The sequence below is a fragment of the Budorcas taxicolor genome, chromosome 5 (genome assembly GCF_023091745.1).
Source record: "Budorcas taxicolor isolate Tak-1 chromosome 5, Takin1.1, whole genome shotgun sequence".
NCBI classification, from domain to species: Eukaryota; Metazoa; Chordata; class Mammalia; order Artiodactyla; family Bovidae; genus Budorcas; species Budorcas taxicolor.
Genome location: NC_068914.1, coordinates 149,195,869 through 149,213,843, shown reverse-complemented (window position 1 = coordinate 149,213,843; position 17,975 = coordinate 149,195,869). Strand labels below are relative to the sequence as shown.

Genomic DNA, 17,975 nt, shown 5'->3' with positions numbered 1-17,975 from the left:
GGAGGGCAGAGAGCTCATCCCAGAGGCCAGTGACTGCGTTTGGTTTGTACTAGCAGCTGTGGCCCAGAGTGGGCAAAGGCGATGGATGTCCAACTCTGGGAGGAAGGAGACTGACAGGCTACGACCTCATACATTTCCTTTCTCCCCTAGGTCTCTCTTGGGATGAGGAAGGGTCCAAGATCCAGGGCAAGAGAGGGGCAGAGCCAGCCTGGGCTGGAGAGTCCCAGCTGCTTCTGGATAGGATGGGAACTGGGAGAGAATTCCGGGCTTGGGAAGAAAGCGATGTGTCTGAAGGAGGGAAGTGTGTCGCCTGGAGCAGAGGACAGGAGAATCTCCCCTCTTTCTTAAGCCCCAGAACAGCCCTGACCAGGGGCCTGGGGTGTGCGTTGGAGGTGTGGTGGGATGTGGGGGTGGAGGGAGGGTATGAAGGAGAAGAGTGATGGAGTGTCCCTCACAAAGTTGTCCGCAGCTTTTCCATTGGGAAGTGGGGAGGGAGGGGTCAGGAGGCAGTGAGCGACCTACAGGAACAAGCAGGGCGTTTTCTGGTTTCCTCTGCGGTCTAGCCATGGCTACCCGAGGAGGGGGTAGATTCTTCAGGGGCCTGGCCCCCCTTCTTTGTCCTGAGCTAAGTCGTCCCAGCTGAGAAGCCGCCTTCAGGGGTGCACCTTTTTGCTCTATTCTGCATCATTGGTTCTTGAAGGGGTAACAAGGCAGTCTCTGGGCTCCTGGAGCCCCGCCTTTGCCTGGAGCTCCTGGAGATGGTTTGGGATGGAACAGAGGCCATTTAGCTACAAAAACTGCATGAACCGGTGTCATAGCTCAGGATCTGGTGGAGGGAGGACCCAAGACATTCTTAGTCCATGCTTGGTGGGAAGGTGGGGACCACCTCTGTTCCCCTGCTTCTGCCACCTCCCTGCAGCCTTTCAGATCCAATGGGGCTGACAGCCAAGCATGAGCCTCGGTTGGGGATGAGCAAGGAGAGAACTCTGCACACTTGTGCAGACCTCACTTTGTTTGTGCCCCGACCCAATGTCTATGGACGGGGGTTGATTTTTCCCTAAGCCTCAGTTGCTCACAGGTCACAGGGAAAGCCCTGGGAGAATTCCTCTGGATGGGAAGGATGTTAAAGAGTCAATGATTCAGCCATATATCAGAGGTGATCTTTGAAGTACTGAAACTCTAGTACACCATGGGCCCGGGTACCAGTGAGAACAGACGCCCAGCTGCCCACAGGGTCGTCGGACAATGCGTTATACTGGAGTGACGGGCATCAAGCCTGCCCGATCCTGGGCATTTGAGAGCTTCTCATCCTCCCTTCCAGCATCAGAGATGGGAATGGACATTTGAGGAAACTCCTGGTCAGGATTTGGGCACTTTTATAAGCCTCTAGGGGGCTGCAGGAAAGATCTAACCATCTGAGCCCTGATGACTCTCCTTAGAAGAGCCTTCTCCTGCCAGAGAGCTCAGCACCTGGGGGAGAAGGGAACCAATATTTTGGGACCTGTGACTTCCTTCTCCTCTTCAGATCGCTCTCCATCCATCCCCACCCAGACCCCCTACACGCCACTGCATCCTATTGGGAGCTGACCCACCACTCAGGTTGTGAGCGCATCGGTTTCCGACGTACCCTGTTAAACAGACCAGTTACTCAGGACAAGATCTCCCGAAGAACAATCCGTTTTGTCCCCTGCCTCCAAGCAGATCTACATTTGAAATATTCCAAACAGTCAAGATGGACTGATGTTTTCCCCTTCTGCTTGACCAAGACCCCAGCTCCATCCAGTTTCCATTCAAGACTTGGCTGCGTCCTCTCTCATCCTGAGCTCTCACTGTTGCATCTTTGCCCACTTTGGTGCAGCCTCTTGTCCCTCCCCCAGCACATGTCTGCCCTGATATGTGCCGGGCAGAGGAGGTGACCAGCAGGGTGTCTCTCCCTTGGATCATCAGCCCTTGCCTTCAGCTCATCCCGGCTCTATCTATAGCTGGACGCATCTGCAAATAGAGAGGTGTGTCAAAGGCGAGGATATTTGCAGCAGAGGAAGGGCTGGTCTTGCTGGCCGGGGCCTCTGAGAGTCACAGAGGGTGTCAGCTCATTTTGTAACCTGCCCGTCCACGTCCACTGAAAATATGTGTGCTCCGACGTGGGTCTCTCTGGTTTCAGATTTAGGAACGTCCCAACAGCTCAGGCATCCAAAGGCTCCAGGCGGACAACATTTATAGTCGCTTGGGGCACCTTTGCTTTAAATACTCTCAAAGGCCAGGAGGCAAGAAGGCATTGAGGCAGCAAGGAGCCGCTTCAGCTGGGATGCTCCATTTCACCGGATTATCACTCTTCTCCTACTGTAGGGGGTCGGGGGGCAAGCTCTGAACGTCACGATGCCCAATTCCACTGCATCCAGGCACCGGTGCATGTGTGGGGGAGGTCGGCTGAGAAGGAAGTGAGAGTATCAGATGGGAACTTGGGTGAGTTTCCTGGACGTTACTGGAGAGGAATTAGCATCTGAAGTCTGAAACCTCTCTACTTCCTTCATGACCTATTTTGTACCCCTTGATGCTCGCCAAAGAGGTTGCCATTATTAGGATCCTTGTCATCTGAGGTTAAAATAAGACCCAGTTCAGTGTGAGGAAAAGTTACGGGCAGGCAGCCTGGCCGCAGCTTGTTCTTGGAGCCACACGCAGCATTTGAGTCCTCCGGGCAGAAAGGCTCTCTCTAGGAGGCCCCGTCCATTCCGCTGCTTCTAGCCGGTATTCTACCAGTTGCTTCACACACTGCTCCGACCCTCTCCTCCAAAAAAGGGGGATATCGTCTCCCCCAGCTTCCCCAACAATGTGTCCCAGGGTCCCCAGAGCCCTCACACCCAGGATGCCTCGAGCGCCCGCTCAGTCTTTCTGTCTGCAGCTAAATCTTACGCCCTGTCACCCTGCCCTCTCTGCACTTTAGAGGACAGCTGCTTCCTGCCCCCGCCCCCGGGGCAACCCACGGAGTCAGCAGCCTCTGAGAGGGAAGGTGATTGGGAAGAGGCAGAGTGGGAGCACGCATCGATCCTGCTGGGCTGACAGGTGACATTCTTGCAGGCAGATTCCGGCGACGCCTGGAGGAAGAAACCTGTTCGGAGATGCCCAGATGCCCTGGCTCTGACGATATAGACTGAGATGTCTGCACGCATAGACCGAGATGTATGGATATACGTCAGCACACGCACTTCCTCCCCTTCTTTTCCAGTGCCCAGGGTCCTCTTCCACAAGTGTCTCTGGACTTTCTCCCCTCAGTCGAGGTCAGAGCGTGGGATCGATCGATCCATTGCCATTCTAGGAGCCCAGCTGCAACCCCTACCTCGGGTGGGTCACACGCCATGGGGTCCGGTGGTTCTGGGTACCAGTTCAGGTCTCCCCACTCCTAAGCAGAGAAGGAGCTCGACTCAAGAGGCATAGAGGGAGGAGGAACTGTCCACTTGTGCAAAATTCCAACAGAAAAGACGTTACTTTCCACCTGTGAGCCTTCCTCTGGGGTCCTCATATCCTAGGGAGGAAGTGTGTGACAGTCATGGTCGGGGACACCTTGCTGCCCCGCTTCACCCGTCCGTATTTGCTCAGTGCGATGTAGGCACCTCGGTACATGTCCGACTCGTAGGCGTTGTAGTTGTTGGGCAGGAGGGTCTCTCTGAACTTGCACTCTTCTTGGAAGCTGGGCTGTGGAGGAAATGGACAAATGGCAGAGCGTCAGTGATGAACGAAGCCCAGCAGGCCTCGGGCCCTTCGCCTCCCCGAATCGGATGACTGCTGGGAGCTCTGAGCCATCCTGGGTAAGCAGAAGCCTGGAAGCTGAAAACAGGGGGGCCTTCGGAGCTCTCGTGGGCCCCCCTCACCTTCCCCCACTTCATGATGAGAAAACTCAGGCCCTGGGATGTGGGTGGACGGCCTGTGTCACGTGGTGACCGGGGGCGGGGCTCCAGACTGCCAGTCGTGGGCACTTAGTCTACTAAACACCTGGATGATAATTTATTATGTTCAGAGACAGCACCAGGAAGGGATAGAAGAAGCTGTTTTCTCCAGTCTGCTGGGAGAGGATCCAGTGGAGCAGGACTGAGGACTGGGGTTTGATCAGTGACTTCACTTGTGTGACCTTGGGGCAGCCTTCTCCCCTCCAGACCTGTTTCCCTTTTCTGCATGTCACGTGCTGAGGGACCATCAGGAGGGGCAGGTGAGTGGAGGTTGAGACGGACAACTTTCTAAGGCCTTCCCAGCACACCTGCGTCTGGTTATTATGGTAATTCTCTCTCCAGTTGGATCCCTCATCCCATCTTTCCCAGGTTAAGGCCCAAGTGTGCTGCCCCTTAAAAGGCCCATCCTTGGCTTTGATTCTGAGCCCAGTGGTGCCTGGTGTCACCTGTGTGTGTGTGCTTGGCCATGTCCAACTCTTGGTGACCCCATGGACTGTAGCCTACCAGGCTCCTCCGTCCATGGGATTCTCCAGGCAAGTATACTGGAGTGGGTTGCCCTATCCTCTCCAGGGGATCTTCCCGACTGGGGGATCGAACCCGTGTCTCATTATGTCTCCTGCATTAGCAGGTGGGTTCTTTACCACTGAGCCACCTGGAAGACTTGGTGCCCCCTAGGAATCCGCCGTTCTCCAGAGAAAGGCAGGAATGAGATGGTGATGAGCAGAGACCCTATGGGGAACAGAACCTGGTTCCCTCTGCGACCTGTGGTTCCATGGAGTCTGGGGCTGGTGATGAAGGGGCCCCGCTGGAGCGAGTTATGTGAGGACCACCTGTTCAGAAACTGAGGGCCAGGCTTCCTGCCACACATCGACAAGTTCAGCCCCAATAAATCAACCAAGTCCTCCTTTATTCCTAGAAGAGAGGGCCCTCCATTCAAACCCACCCAGGTCACTGCCCCCGGCCGGGGGGATTTCTGGGCTTCAGGTGGGGGTCGCTCCCTTGGAGGGCCAAAAGCCTGGGATCTGGTCTTTGGAGAAATGCAGAATGAAACAGACACAGAGCTGAGCATAATACCTGACTCCTTCCTGCCGACTGAGGCCATCGGCTATAAAAAACCCACTCAATGGCTGAGCGGCTGTGCCAGGGGTATCGTCTGACCTTCTCAAGAGGAATTGTACTACGAGTGCCTGGCCTTACCCTGCCGCCGTGGGGTGGACGAGAGCCTCTTTCTCTGATGAACAAGGGTGATGAGCTGGCTCCTCGGGGCTCCGAGTGGACCAGTCTGACAGCACTGAAAACAATGCACCATCCCAGGGGACTCCCAGTTCCTTGAGACAAGGACTGTGTCCTTTTGAGCAGGTGACACTGGATGGATGATGCTCTAATAGGGGCTCATGGATGCCCACAAAGGGATAGCTCTTGGATGCAGCGAGAGCCAGTGAGGAGCCATGGGCATTGTCTAGGTAATATGCTGGGTACCACTTACCCATCCCTTTGCCACCCCCTCAATGAATGAAGGTCTCCTCTCTTTCCCTCTCACACCCCTGGGTTACTGTTGACAAGGCACCTCCCTGTGATGTTCATTTCCTTGAGATGACCCTGCAAGCCTGCCCCAGCCATGCCAACTGGCTTCTGAATATCGCACCAGGGAGTTCTGTTTTTCACAAATTTTTATCTTGTTTGCTATGGGTGCTCAAAAACATTTGCAGAATGAAGAAAGGAATGTCCCAAAGTAGGAAGAAGAAACTAATCAAAGTAGGCAAAGCATATGTGACGATTCACCTCTTATTTAGCTATGTGAACTTGGCAAGTGATTTCACCTTCTAAACCTCAGCTTCCTCATCTGTAAGATGGGAGCAGTGATGACAATTCTGTCATAGAATTGGAGGGCGCATTCACTGAAGTAATGCATGGTATAAGGCTTGGCACACAGCAAAGTAAAAAGTAATTGCTATTGCCATAATGATTCTCCTCCAACCGATTCGTAGATTAGTTGAAAGTAAAAGCACTAAAGGCTTTGTCTTGGGATCATCATTCCTGTAAAACTTGCTGTGGGGGCTTACCTGGTGGTTCAGTGGAATCTACCTGCTAATGCAGGGGACATAGGTTTTCCAGACATCCCTGGTCTAGAAAGATTCCATGTACCTTGGAGCGACGGAGCCCATGAGCTGCAACAATTGAGCCTATGTTCTAGAGCCCGGGAGTTGCAACAACTGAAGCCTGCACACCCTAGAGCCCGTGATATGGAACAAGAGAAGCCACCACAGTGAGAAGCCCGTGAACCTCAACGAAGAGCAGACCCCGCTCTACATCTAGAGAAATGTCCCTGCAGCAGCAAGACCCAGGCGGCCAGAAATAAAGTTTAAAAAACGCTGCAGTGGGTTGTAGGACACGTTAGCTTCTAAGCCCTGCGTTTATTGCCTGAGTGGTGGTAGGGGGCGAGCCTGGGGGAGGGGGGCACAGAGCTGACCAGGCTCTGGCCCCGCACTCCTGGGGCCTCTTGGGACACGGGGGGTCGGGGTAACCACAGGACCTAAGGCTGTCCATGGGCAAAGCTCCAGGGAAAAGTGAATTCGGGATCAATGGTCAAAGTTGAGCAGAAATAATGCTGCATAAATCAACAGTCTGGTGCAGCTCAACAAACAGAAAACGATCCAGAAGTAAATCCAAACATGAGCATAAAATGAATATAAAACAGAAGTGGCGATTGCAATCACTGGAGAAAACACGGTGTTGGAAGAACTGGATACCACCGTATATAACAATAATAATAATAATAATAATGATAAAATCTGATGTATGACTTTATTCCTAACTCTAAAATAAATTCCAAAGGAACAAATATTTAAATGCTAAAAAGAGAAACTTAAGGAGAATTCCCCAGTGGCCTAGCGGCACTTTCACTGCCAAGGCCCAGGTTCAAACCCCAGTCTGGAAACTGAGGTACCACAAGCCATGCAGACAGGACCGAAAACAAAAGGAAAAAAGAGGGAAGAGAATCTTAAAAAAAAAAGTCAGAAAGCTCTTTCTAAGCAGGACACGCAAAAATAGAGGCCATTATGAAACCCAAGAGTAATAAATTAGACTTCTGCCTGGAAAAAAAAAAAAATCACCTTAAAGAAAATAAGAATGTAAATAGCAAACTGAATAAAAAAAAAACATTTACAATGCATTATACTTTATAATATAGTTTGCAATAGATTAAATTTTGCTATTATATTCAGAACCATGAACTGACTGAAAAATGGATGTTTATAGACAGTTCACAGAAAAGGAAATACAAGTAGCATTTAAACATAAGAAAATATGCCTAACTCAGTCGTGTCCGACTCTTTGTGACCCCGTGGACTGTAGCCCGCCAGGCTCCTCTGTCCATGGACATCTCCAGGCCAGAATACTGGAGTGGGTAGCCATTCCCTTCTCCAAGGGATCTTCCCAGCCTGGGAACCTGGGTCTCCTGCATTGCAGGCAGATTCTTTACCATCTGAGCCCCTAGGGAAGCCCTGAAGGAACCATAAAGCACAGCTGTGCGATCACATTTGTAACTGTCGGGTTGCACAGAGAACTGAGCTGGATAAGAGGCATTGCATTGGGGAGGGCATGGGGCCTAGCAGTTCTCATTGGATGTGTTGCTGTGTGTATTGTTATAACTGCTGTCAAGAGAGAATTTACAATATTTATTAGAATGAAATAATAACTACAGGTTTGATGAGTGCTTCCACTTCTAGGAATTTATCTTACAGGCTCACTCCCACTCGTGTATAAAAGTCACTCACTGCAGCATCACCTAAAACAGTGAGAGACCGGAAACAGCCTCAGGGTCTGCCAGGCGGGCGGCGCTCCGCTCAGTGACGGGACAGCCACACACAGAAGGCTCTCAGTCAGAAAAAACCAGAACCCCTCTGTGCACTGTTTGGAGGTGGCCCCTAAGGCATGCGGTTCAGTGAAGAAGCAAGATTCAAACACTGTGAGTAGTTTGCTCCTGTTTGTGTGATTTTAAAATATGATGCCAACATAAGCACCCACATAGGGAAGCTGGTTCTTCCTAGGATGGTTGGCACATGAGGCCTAGTGACAGTGCTGCCCAGGGGAGAGTCTGGGTCTTTGAGACAACAGTGAAAGGGAAGAACTTCCCTGGTGGTCCAGTGGTTAGGACTCTGAGCTCCCAATGCAGTGGGCACGGGTTCAATCCCTGTCAGAGAACTAAGATCCCATATGCTGCATGGCATGGCCAAACCCCGCCTCCCCCCAAAAAAACCACAAAAAACAGTGAGAGTGAGACTTCATTTCCACAGTGTGTTCTTCTGCACCATCCCACCCCTTAAACCATGTGCATGTATTGATATTACCTCGTCATGTTAGTGGATTAGTGAAAATGGGGAGGGAATTGAGGATGGAAGATGGCCCAGAAAATGGACTGAGAGAAGCTTTGTATCAGAGACTGGTCTGTGCTCTCCCTCTAGTCCTGTCCAGCCTCCATCCACCCACCAATCGGTTCTAACTTTTTATGACCGTGGAGAGCACTCCACCTGCCAGTTTCCAGGAGAATTCATTTCTGATCTAAACGGTGGTCAAGGGAGAGTTTTCATGTGAGGTTTGCAAACTCTGATTCCCTCGTGGCTCAGATGGTAAAGCCTTTACCCGCAATGAGGTAGACCTGGGTTTGATCCCTGTGTCGGGAAGATCCCCTGGAGAAGGAAATGGCAACCTGCTCCAGTACCCTTGCCTAGAAAATTCCATGGATGGAGGAGCCTGGTGGGCTACAGTCCATGGGGTCGCATAGAATTGGACACGACTGAGTGACTTCACTTTCTTTGCAAACTCTAGAGAGGGAATCAGATCTTGGGGCAGAAGCCTCTGGGGACAGGACAGAAAGAGAGAGGAACTGAGCCAAATTGGAGCCAGAAATTCAGAGCGTTTGCCCTGATCCAATAGAAGAATCTAGCTTTTGCTAAGGTCTAGATCTTCTAAATGGAGAAGGCAATGGCACCCCACTCCAGTACTCTTGCCTGGAAAATCCTATGGATGGAGGAGCCTGGTAGGCTGCAATCCATGGGGTCACTAAGAGTCGGATATGACTGAGCGACTTCCCTTTCACTTTTCACTTTCCTGCACTGGAGAAGGAAATGGCAACCCACTCCAGTGTTCTTGCCTGGAGAATCCCAGGGACGGGGGAGCCTGGTGGGCTGCCGTCTATGGGGTCGCACAGAGTCAGACACGACTGAAGTGACTTAGCAGCAGCAGTAGTAGATCTTCTAAAACGTATTTGTTTAAATGTGCACGATGGTGGTGTTATACGTGGTGCTTTGGTCTCTGCTCATCAGATTTTGATATTCAACTTCCATCCCCAACTTCTCGGAAAGTTTCCGACCTCCATTTCTTTCCTCCAGCCCACTTTACGTCCCTAGCCTTCCCCATGTTGTGTTAGCTGCTCAGCCGTGTCATGGTCTTTCCAATCCCACGGACTGTAGCCCTCCAGGCTCCTGTCCATGGGATTCTCCAAGCAAGAATACTGGAGGGGGTTGCCATGCCCTTCTCCAGGGGAGCTTCCTGACCCAGGGATTGAACCCAGGTGACCCATATTGCAGGCAGATTCTTTACTGTCCAAAGCCTTCCCCAGAATTCTGTGCAAATCCAAAGTGAGAAGAGACATGGATGAAGTTGCTTTGAAAGCCTCTCTGCCTCTCTCTGGCCCCTTCCTCTCTGAGCCCCTCTTCTGCATCCTTGGTGTTCAAGTGGCCACGGGGCCCGGGGCAGGAGGCCAAGATCATGGCCCTGAACTCTTCCCTCCAGCCTGATACTCCACAGCCCCACGGATGCTCAGGTTGGCATCGGGACCAGCCCCTTGCTTCATCTCACCATTCGTGTCCCTGAGTCGAGTCTCATGGCTCAGGAATGTTGGCTCCTCAGCTCTGGTGGGAAAAGCCAAGCGAACCCCGTGTTAAGAAAAGCAGCTACCGTATATTATTACTTGAACAAATGAAAATAATTCCCCCGGATCACATTGCCGGGGCCTGCTAGGCCCCAAGCTCCAGCGTGACGATGTCTTAAATTCCACATAGGTCTAATCGGACTTCTGAGGACCCAGCTCTAAAGCGTTTAGCTCTGGCAGTGGAGAAGGGGCATTTTGCAGGGGTGGGTGGGACATACAGGGGTCTTGGCATGAGTTACCGCTGGCAGAAATGCCTCTCAGAGTCTGAGGTGGACCGGACAGCCATCCCAGACTCTGGTGTTTGTTCACCAGGTCACCGGACTGATGCAAGTGTCTCCTTGTCTTTAAAGTTCTTTTTTCTAGGGCTACGCAGGCCATTTGCCCCCTTTACGCCTGGTTGTCTATGGGCATGGGAGTTGGGGAGGGGGTTGCATGGATAAGGAGGGGGGAGGTGAGAAAAAACCCAGAGAACTCTTTGTCCCAAGACCCTCTCCTCCTGGAGCCCAACTGCTGCTTTCTCGGTCCCTAGCTGAAATGGAGAAACAATACCTCCTGGCTCTGAAGACGCCTATCCTTTCGAATCCCCGTTCCTAACACACAATTGCATCGGCAACTTAGAAGCGTTTGAAGATGCTTCCACCGGGCCTGCCGTGCTTATCACTCCTTATTCCTGCATCGCCTGGGCTAGCAGGGAGGCCGCAGACAAAGCCATATGGGAGACTGTCTGCAGGGCTCCGCAGGCCCCTGGCTGCACCACAAGCCACCCCCAGCTCTGGGGTCCCATCTCTGACCCTCCCACATACTGTTAGCTCCAGTGACCCTTTGCCCCATCTGCTCAGACTCCATCTCCCGCTAGGGGAGAGAAGCAGCTAAGAGCAAGAGAGAGACCTGATCCTCCCCTCCCTGTAGGTTAACGCCCCAGGTAACAACCAAAGGCCTCTGTGGATGAAATAAATGCTTTGCTTCGCCTGTTGTCATGATGCCATTGATGAAAAGGATGGAGACACAGTTATACTGAGTAAAACCAAAATCACAGAGAAGCATAACTGAATCCCTAGCAGATTTTCATCACTATGTGCTTTTCTCAGCTACAGGATTCTAACAGTACCACTGGCAGGTGGAGAGCTTTGATTTTTTTTTTTTTCTTTTTTAAATTTTAAAAAGATTAAGGAGATTGGAACTCACTGATTCCTGCCTCCGTCCCAATCAGAGGGAGCAGAGGTCTGGGTTCAGAGGTGGTTAGAGACTTTGCTGGAAGTAAGATAGTGGCTGGAGGCTAGGAGCTGAAACCGGGTGTCAGTCTGCACAGGTGGTGCGTTTCTGCTGCAGCCCTAGGGCATCACCCGTGGAGCCAGGTCTACACACAAACCTGATTCACCTGAGACCTCAGAGACCCAGGGTCCCATCTTCAAAATGGGGATGACAGTCAGACACGCCTCCTAGCTGTGCTGGCGGGGGTGGGGTGGGGTGGGGGTGGTTACTGTCCAGAGAGCATCCCCAGGACACCTGGCAAATAGTAGGTGCTCAATACGGGCGAGCTGTTTATATTGTCTAAACACTGCCACAGGCTCTGCACCCTTCCTTCCAAGGGATGAGACCCGTGGGAGCCCACTCTCTAGGTGAGTTTTCTTGGAGCTTATTTTCCTACCTTGGATTTCCCTGTAAAGAATCTGCCTGCAGTGCAGGAGATGTGGGTTCAATCCCCAGTTTGGGAAGATCCCCTGGAGAAGGGAATGGCAATTCATCCCAGCATTCTTGCCTGGAGAATCCCATGGACAGAGGAGCCTGGTGGGCTACAGTCCATGCGGTCGTAAACGAGTCTGACACGACCTAGTGACTATTTTCCTACTTTGCCCCCTGTCCCTCCCTCTGTCTCTCCCCCGAGCAGGGGTCCCCACCCCCCAGAGGAAACCCCACTCAGGGACCATAGTAGCAGCTGAGCATGCAGGGAGGGAGACAGTTCCAGGGGCTTAAAGGGAAATGGTGTGAATGAAATCACCATCCATCAGGAGTCTTCCTGGCTCCGGGATCAGTTGGCAACTGTTCTTTCAGACTGTGATAACGGCCCCTGGGGGGCACTGCAGGGCGGGGGGAGGGGGTTCAGGAGCATCTGGTGGTGGGTCTGGGACTCCAGGGAGGACATGTCCCCTCCAAGAAGGTGCCCTTGGGCAGACGCCCCTGGGAGGTATATGAGGGGAGGAGGTGGAGGTGTAGATGGTGGGCAGGGATCCTCCCAGGGAAGCCCCCCCTTTTCCTGGACTTTGTCTCTTCAGTGAGTCCTGTGGACCCCCTTTGAAGTCATCTGCCCAGGAGTGAGGGGTCAGCCTATGCTTCAGAGTCTCCCCCTCCTCGTGGTCCCGGAAAGCTCTGTCCACTCCCAGCGCTCCTGCTGGTCCCAGCCTCCCTGGCTTCTCCTACGGAGACCCCAGGTTTCAAGTGGGAAGTGGTCACACTGACGCTCTGTTTGTGTCCTTCCCCCAGCTCACAGGTAAATTTCTTTCAGGATAAGGAGAAACAAATACTAAATAGCTTGTTAATGATGGTGGCAGAGATAAGGGTTGATGTAATCTGTGCTTCCTTCCAAAAGATTTACTTTGCAGAGAAGCTCAGAGCCAACTGCCCCCACTCCTGGCTCTGCAACCAGTGGGATCCAGGCAACACTCACGTGGCTGGGAAGGGGCTGTCGGGGACCATCCGCTGTACCGGGCAGGGCACTGGCTCCATCGAAGCCCTGCTGGCCCCAGGGACCTCCTGCCCTCTCCATCACACATGCAGAGAGCAGTGAAAAGGACATCTGAGGATCCCCGTTGCAGACCAGTTTCATCTCCCTGAAGCCTTCAGCACTGGTGTGACCATCGGCCAGCGAGAATTCCCTGCCGTGCAAAGCCCATGTAGCCTGGTGGCCCCTAAGCTTGCTTGCACCTCAGAAATACCTGGGAAACTTGAAGAATAAAAACAAACATATGCGGGCCCCCGATCCAGCCCTAATGACTGAGCATCTCTGAGGAGGGACCCCAGAAATCTGGCCTGTGACAAGTTCCCAAGGTGGCGTGGATGCAGAGATTCCTTCCAGGAGACTCCTCTCTAGTAGGAGATGGGTAGAACCTACAGCAGTGTTGAGACAACATAAATGATTCCCCTGTATTGAGCACTACTGTTGATCAGGAGCCCTGGGGATGCTCTCTAGGCACTGTTCCCCAGAAGCCCCGAGAGGTGCATCTGATCTTCATCCTCACTTTGCAGGTGGGACCCCAGGTCTGTGTGCAGACCTGCCTCTGTGCTCTGCAGGTGATGCCTGTAGGCCCTCAGCAGAAGCGCCTCCTCTCACGGTACAGACTAGGACGGTTCCAACTCCAGCCTACCCGCCCTCCAGCCACTTGTCCTCAGAGGCTCACTGATTCTGATGCATGCCTTGTCTTCACACAAACCAACACAGACAGAGAGGTGCTAGCGCTGCAGATCACAGGCCGAGGCCACCTGGGCTCCTGCTTCGGGCATTTCACAGCCCTGGTCTGTTGGGACAGCCTCCCTGGATGCCGGCCCCGGGTCCCAGGGCCTCCGCATTCACTTCCTGCTCCCGTCTGCCCCCACGCAGGGGTAGAACGGCCCTCCACGCCCTCCCCAGAAATAGTCACTCTGCTATTCCTCGGCCATGGCTCACAGGTCTTCCTTTTTAGCCTTCTTATTTCAGTCGCGAGAACTCCCAGGGTCTCTGCCTTCATAGGAATGCTTTCCCCATCCACGTTTTGGAATATGCCAAAATTATGGGCTGGGAGACCCAGGAAGGAAGGGGTCAGAGAGAGCAGAGAAGTGGGGAAACGTGGAAGTTGGGGAGGTTAACCCAAGTGCTAGCATTGCCCCTACCAGCCGTGACGGGTGATGGGAGAAGGCAGAGGTGGAGGCTGGTGCCAGCTAAGGGGGTACAGTGGGAGGCATGGTTCTTTGGCAGCTGGGATCAGAGGTCAGAGGGCTTAAAACCTTAAAGTGAGATGTCCACGCACTGATAAAGGGGAGGAAAAGAGCTTCATTTCTTCTCCCCGAGCTGTGCTCGTGGCTGGAGGGTGGCTCATGGGAGCAGCATGTCTAGGCTGAAACACAAGTCTGCTTCTCTGGGCCTCTCCAGCTCAGGGCCTGACCGTAAGCTTGGACAGCAGCTTTATGCAGAACTCTGGCTTCCCTTGGACCCTATAGCCCTCTGAGCTACGGTTCCTTTCTTGCTACAAGGCTCCAATGGGTGGGATCAAGGAAAACACAATCCAGCACAGAGCTGCAAGCACCTCACTCGCACCGGCTCCTCCCACAGCCCCCCTCCTCATTCTAGACGGATATGCACATCTCTGCTCAAGAGTTTGCATTACTTTCTTCAATTGCACACTCTTCAGGCCTCATGCAGGGGCTTCCCGGGTGGCTCAGTGGTAGAGAGTCCACCTGCTAATACAGGAGGTGCGGGTTCAATCCCCGAGTCTGGAAGATCCCCTGGAGGAGGAAATGGCAACCCACTCCAGCCTGGAGAATCCCATGGACAGAGAAGCCTGCCAGACACGACTGAGCGACTGAGCACGCAGGCAGGCCTCGTGCAGCCGGAAGCTTCCCCTGGCCTGATGGACTCACCGTGGCGTATAATTTTCCTTTACTGTTCATGGCGACGAAGAGGGCGCTCTTCACCCCAAAGAGGCTCACCACACCTCTCTCCACTGTGGAAATCTCCAGCAGGCCTGCCAAAGAGACAGGGGCTGTGTTACCCCAGGATTGTGCAAAGCAGAGTGGGATGTCAAGCTAAAGGTGACCCCCCCCCCCCCCCCGACCAAGGGCATCTAGGCCCACTCTCCTGCTTCTAGAAAGTCAGGCCTTCTATCGCCTCCACCCTGATCTCACTTTAGGAGCTGAGTTGTCAGCTTGGGCCATTTTACTGAACTGTTAACAATCAAGTTCTGCAAGGGGGAAGTTCTGACACTGGAGTTAGAGATCCCAGTGGCCACCTGGGCATCTACCTAAGAGTAGCTTCGAATCTGGGCTTAATCACACGAGGTCCTTGACATGGATTAAAAAAAAGTAATTTCTGATTAGCTTTATTTAAAATGTCTCCTCGCATTTCAACACATTTCAGCCTATCTAATCTTGCAAACACTGCAGCCACACAGAGTCTGACGGCTGCCCTGGATCCTCCAGTCCCATCCCCTCCTGGGGATAGCCCATCTAGACAGCAACCCACCAACTTGTAGGGCGGGCATGGGGGGTGGAGGCAAGCTGAACTAGAAAGAAGGACAAGCTGCAGCTGGAAATTTTGCAAATGACTTGCCTTTCCTCTCAAAGAGAGAAGTGAAATAAAAAGCAGCTCATATCTAATCTGGTCTAAGCATCCTTGCCGGTTCTCTCCACCCTCATTTTGTGGCTCCCCCTGGCTGGGGGTTCCTGGTGGTCCTATGAGGCCATGGCTGTGCCTGAAATACTGAAGGAATTGATGCCGCAGGGGCTCCATGGGCTGGTGGCAGAGGATGCTCAGACCTCAGCCTATGCATCCTGCAGGGGCAAAGCGAGTTGGGGGTGGTGGCTAGGCTAGTGGGCACCCAGGTGGAGAATCCCCCTTCCCCCTTCATCACAGGACCCCAGGCACCAGAGACCTGCTGGAGTCCCATCCCCTGGCTTCCCCAGCTGGCTGCGGATGGCACTCACTGTAGGGGTTCTCCTCGTGGGTCCCGCTGATCCGGCCGTCGGGGGGCACCTGAAGGTGGAAGCCGATGCCCACGTTGCAGTACAGCCTCCGCTGCCTCTTGATCCCCACCAAATAGCCACTCTCCCAGTTCACGCCTGCGATCTCTCCGGCCAGCCCGGCCCGAGACCTGGACAGCAGGGTGCCCCAGCCCCTTGAGGCCAGCAGCGTGCCGTTGGCTCGGGTGCCTGCGGGAGAGGGCACCACCATGCCCACTAGGACGCCGAGGAAGACGAGAGCCCACAGCGTGCCCTGCGGACGTCCTGCTCCCCGGGACATAGTGATGAGCAGCGTCTGTCCCCGGGCCATCCACCTTGCCTCTCAGGCACGTGGTCAGAATTAATGGCCCTAAAAATACCGCCCTTCTTGTTTTTCTCCCCTCGGCATGGCGGCAGGGGCTTATTTTTGGAAGGCAGTTGAAGGCTGCTGACATGAAACCAAAGCCGGCTTTGGGCACTTGGGTCTGGAGCAGAGGGACCCAGGCTGAGCCGCGGCCGGTAGGGACCATGGCTTGGGGACGCTGCCTGGCTGGCCCGCTCACTCCGACCCGAGTTGATTATATTGGATTGGACTTGTCTTTATAGTTCAGCTGCTTGGCCCTCCCTGCCACCCATCATCACCCTGACGTCAAGTGGCCCAGCTCACTTATCCAGGGCTGTAACATTAACCTGCTCCACGGCCTGGCTGCCTCCCCAGACCCCTGGCACCCCCCCCCCACCCCCGCCCCACACACCCCACAGATTCTGGGAGCTGCTGTCATTCCAACTATGAGGCAGGAATGAAGTGAGCAGGGCGCATCTCTGAGGGAGGGGGAGTTGGCTGGGGGCCCAGGGGAAGAGGGAGGCGAGAGGCCACCCAGGACCCAAACTGGGCAGAAGTCCTTGGCCTAGCAGCGCTGGCTTCCTTATTTAGAGGGCAAAGGGTAAAGCCAGGGATGGGGGAGGCGTGGTGGCGGGTGATGACTGGGGCCTTTGAGTCACCCTGTTCATGGAAAGAGCTCATGGTTAAGGGCCACCGAGGCTGGGAGGATGCTGGAAGGCTGCACCCCTTTAGCAAGAGAGAACAGGGATTGCACAGGGGGTCTCCAAATGTCTTGAGGATTGTGGAGGGAGGTGGGGCTAGGGTTGGGCTTCTGTTCTCCACACAGGTCCTGGCGTGCAACCAGCCAGAGGGTAGGAGCTGTGTCCAGCCCTGGACAGAGTCACCAGCCCTTTTCCTACTGGGGTTCACCCTTGGCCACCTGACTGCTGTCATTCCCATTTCAAAGATGAGGAAGTTGAGGCAGGGGGCAAGCTTAAGTGACTTGCCTGTGGCCAAAGTCCAAATCCAGTGCTTGCAACCTCTGCATGATGCCTGTTATAGAAGAGAGATTTCCATGAATTGAGCGAGCTTGCTCTAGGCCAAGGGTACCTCATAGAATCATTTCCATAGCGCTCACTCACAGTGGAGCGTGCGGGCAGCGTGGGGAAGGTTTCTGGGAGGAGGCCTGCTGCCCAGGGCCTTCGCTGAGACTGCATGCCTTCCCCTCCAACTGTAAGCTCCAGCCTTGGCCTGGGTCCCCACCTCCAGTCTGTGGCGTCCACCTGCCTTCTGCCCTGCCGCTTAGTTCACCTGGATGACGCTTTGGTTAGGATTTTCGCCAAGCCTTGCATGTCCGTTTTGTCCTCTCAGAATCCTTGAAGCCCAGCGGTCTTCTGTGATTACTTTCATCTGGTAAAGTGTGGGGAATTGGGGAGGGAATACGTGAACTTCCACCCTGCCACCGGCCTCACCCTCAGGTCCCCAGCCTCCTGGGCCCCCACCTCCGTCACCTGCACCACCGTCTCATCCACAAGGAAAGATTGGAACCCAGTGGGTACAGAGCGGGTCGTATCTCTCTGCAAAATAGGAAGGTCTTGAATAATCAAAAACAGAACTGTCAAAAAATGGACTTTCATGCTGGACTTCTAGGTAGATTGCACACATTAACCCTTTCAACATCCAGGAGTGGTGGAGACATCCCCTCACCCGTGGCCACTTTGGAATCTTGTGTTCATGCTACTGCTGCTTGGATTTCAGGAAGAGGCAGCCCGTCGGACGGTGAAAAGCTAGTTTGAGATGAATGAACGCTTGCCTTGGATGATCAGAGAGGTGCACATGAGCGGGGCACCAGAATCTCTGCAGATTTCTTCCTGGAACCCATCCGCTTTGGGACCCCTTTGGAGGATAGATTCAACCATTACAAGGTGTTTGCCAAGTGTCAACAAAAGTAGTGAATCTCTTTAGGTTTGCCTCATTCCAGATTTTTGTGCAGAGATGGTGGTTGGCGTCTTACAAAGCAAAGGGCTTTGGAATGCGGGATGCCTGGATTTAAATCCTGACTCCACCACTTGTTAGCTGTGTGAACTTGGAA

The 17,975-nt window shown here is 53.5% G+C and overlaps 1 protein-coding gene across 1 annotated transcript; it reads right to left on the bottom strand.

The window, feature by feature from the left end:
• Positions 1-867: 867 nt before the first annotated feature.
• Positions 868-16,047, bottom strand: FGF6 (fibroblast growth factor 6). Its single transcript, XM_052640459.1, has 3 exons — positions 15,547-16,047; positions 14,485-14,588; positions 868-3,690 (listed from the first exon to the last, which is right to left on the bottom strand). Exons 1-3 carry the CDS (start codon positions 15,890-15,892, stop codon positions 3,514-3,516), a joined length of 627 nt encoding a protein of 208 aa, XP_052496419.1. The 5' UTR covers positions 15,893-16,047; the 3' UTR covers positions 868-3,513.
• Between the last annotated feature and the right edge of the window lie 1,928 nt (positions 16,048-17,975).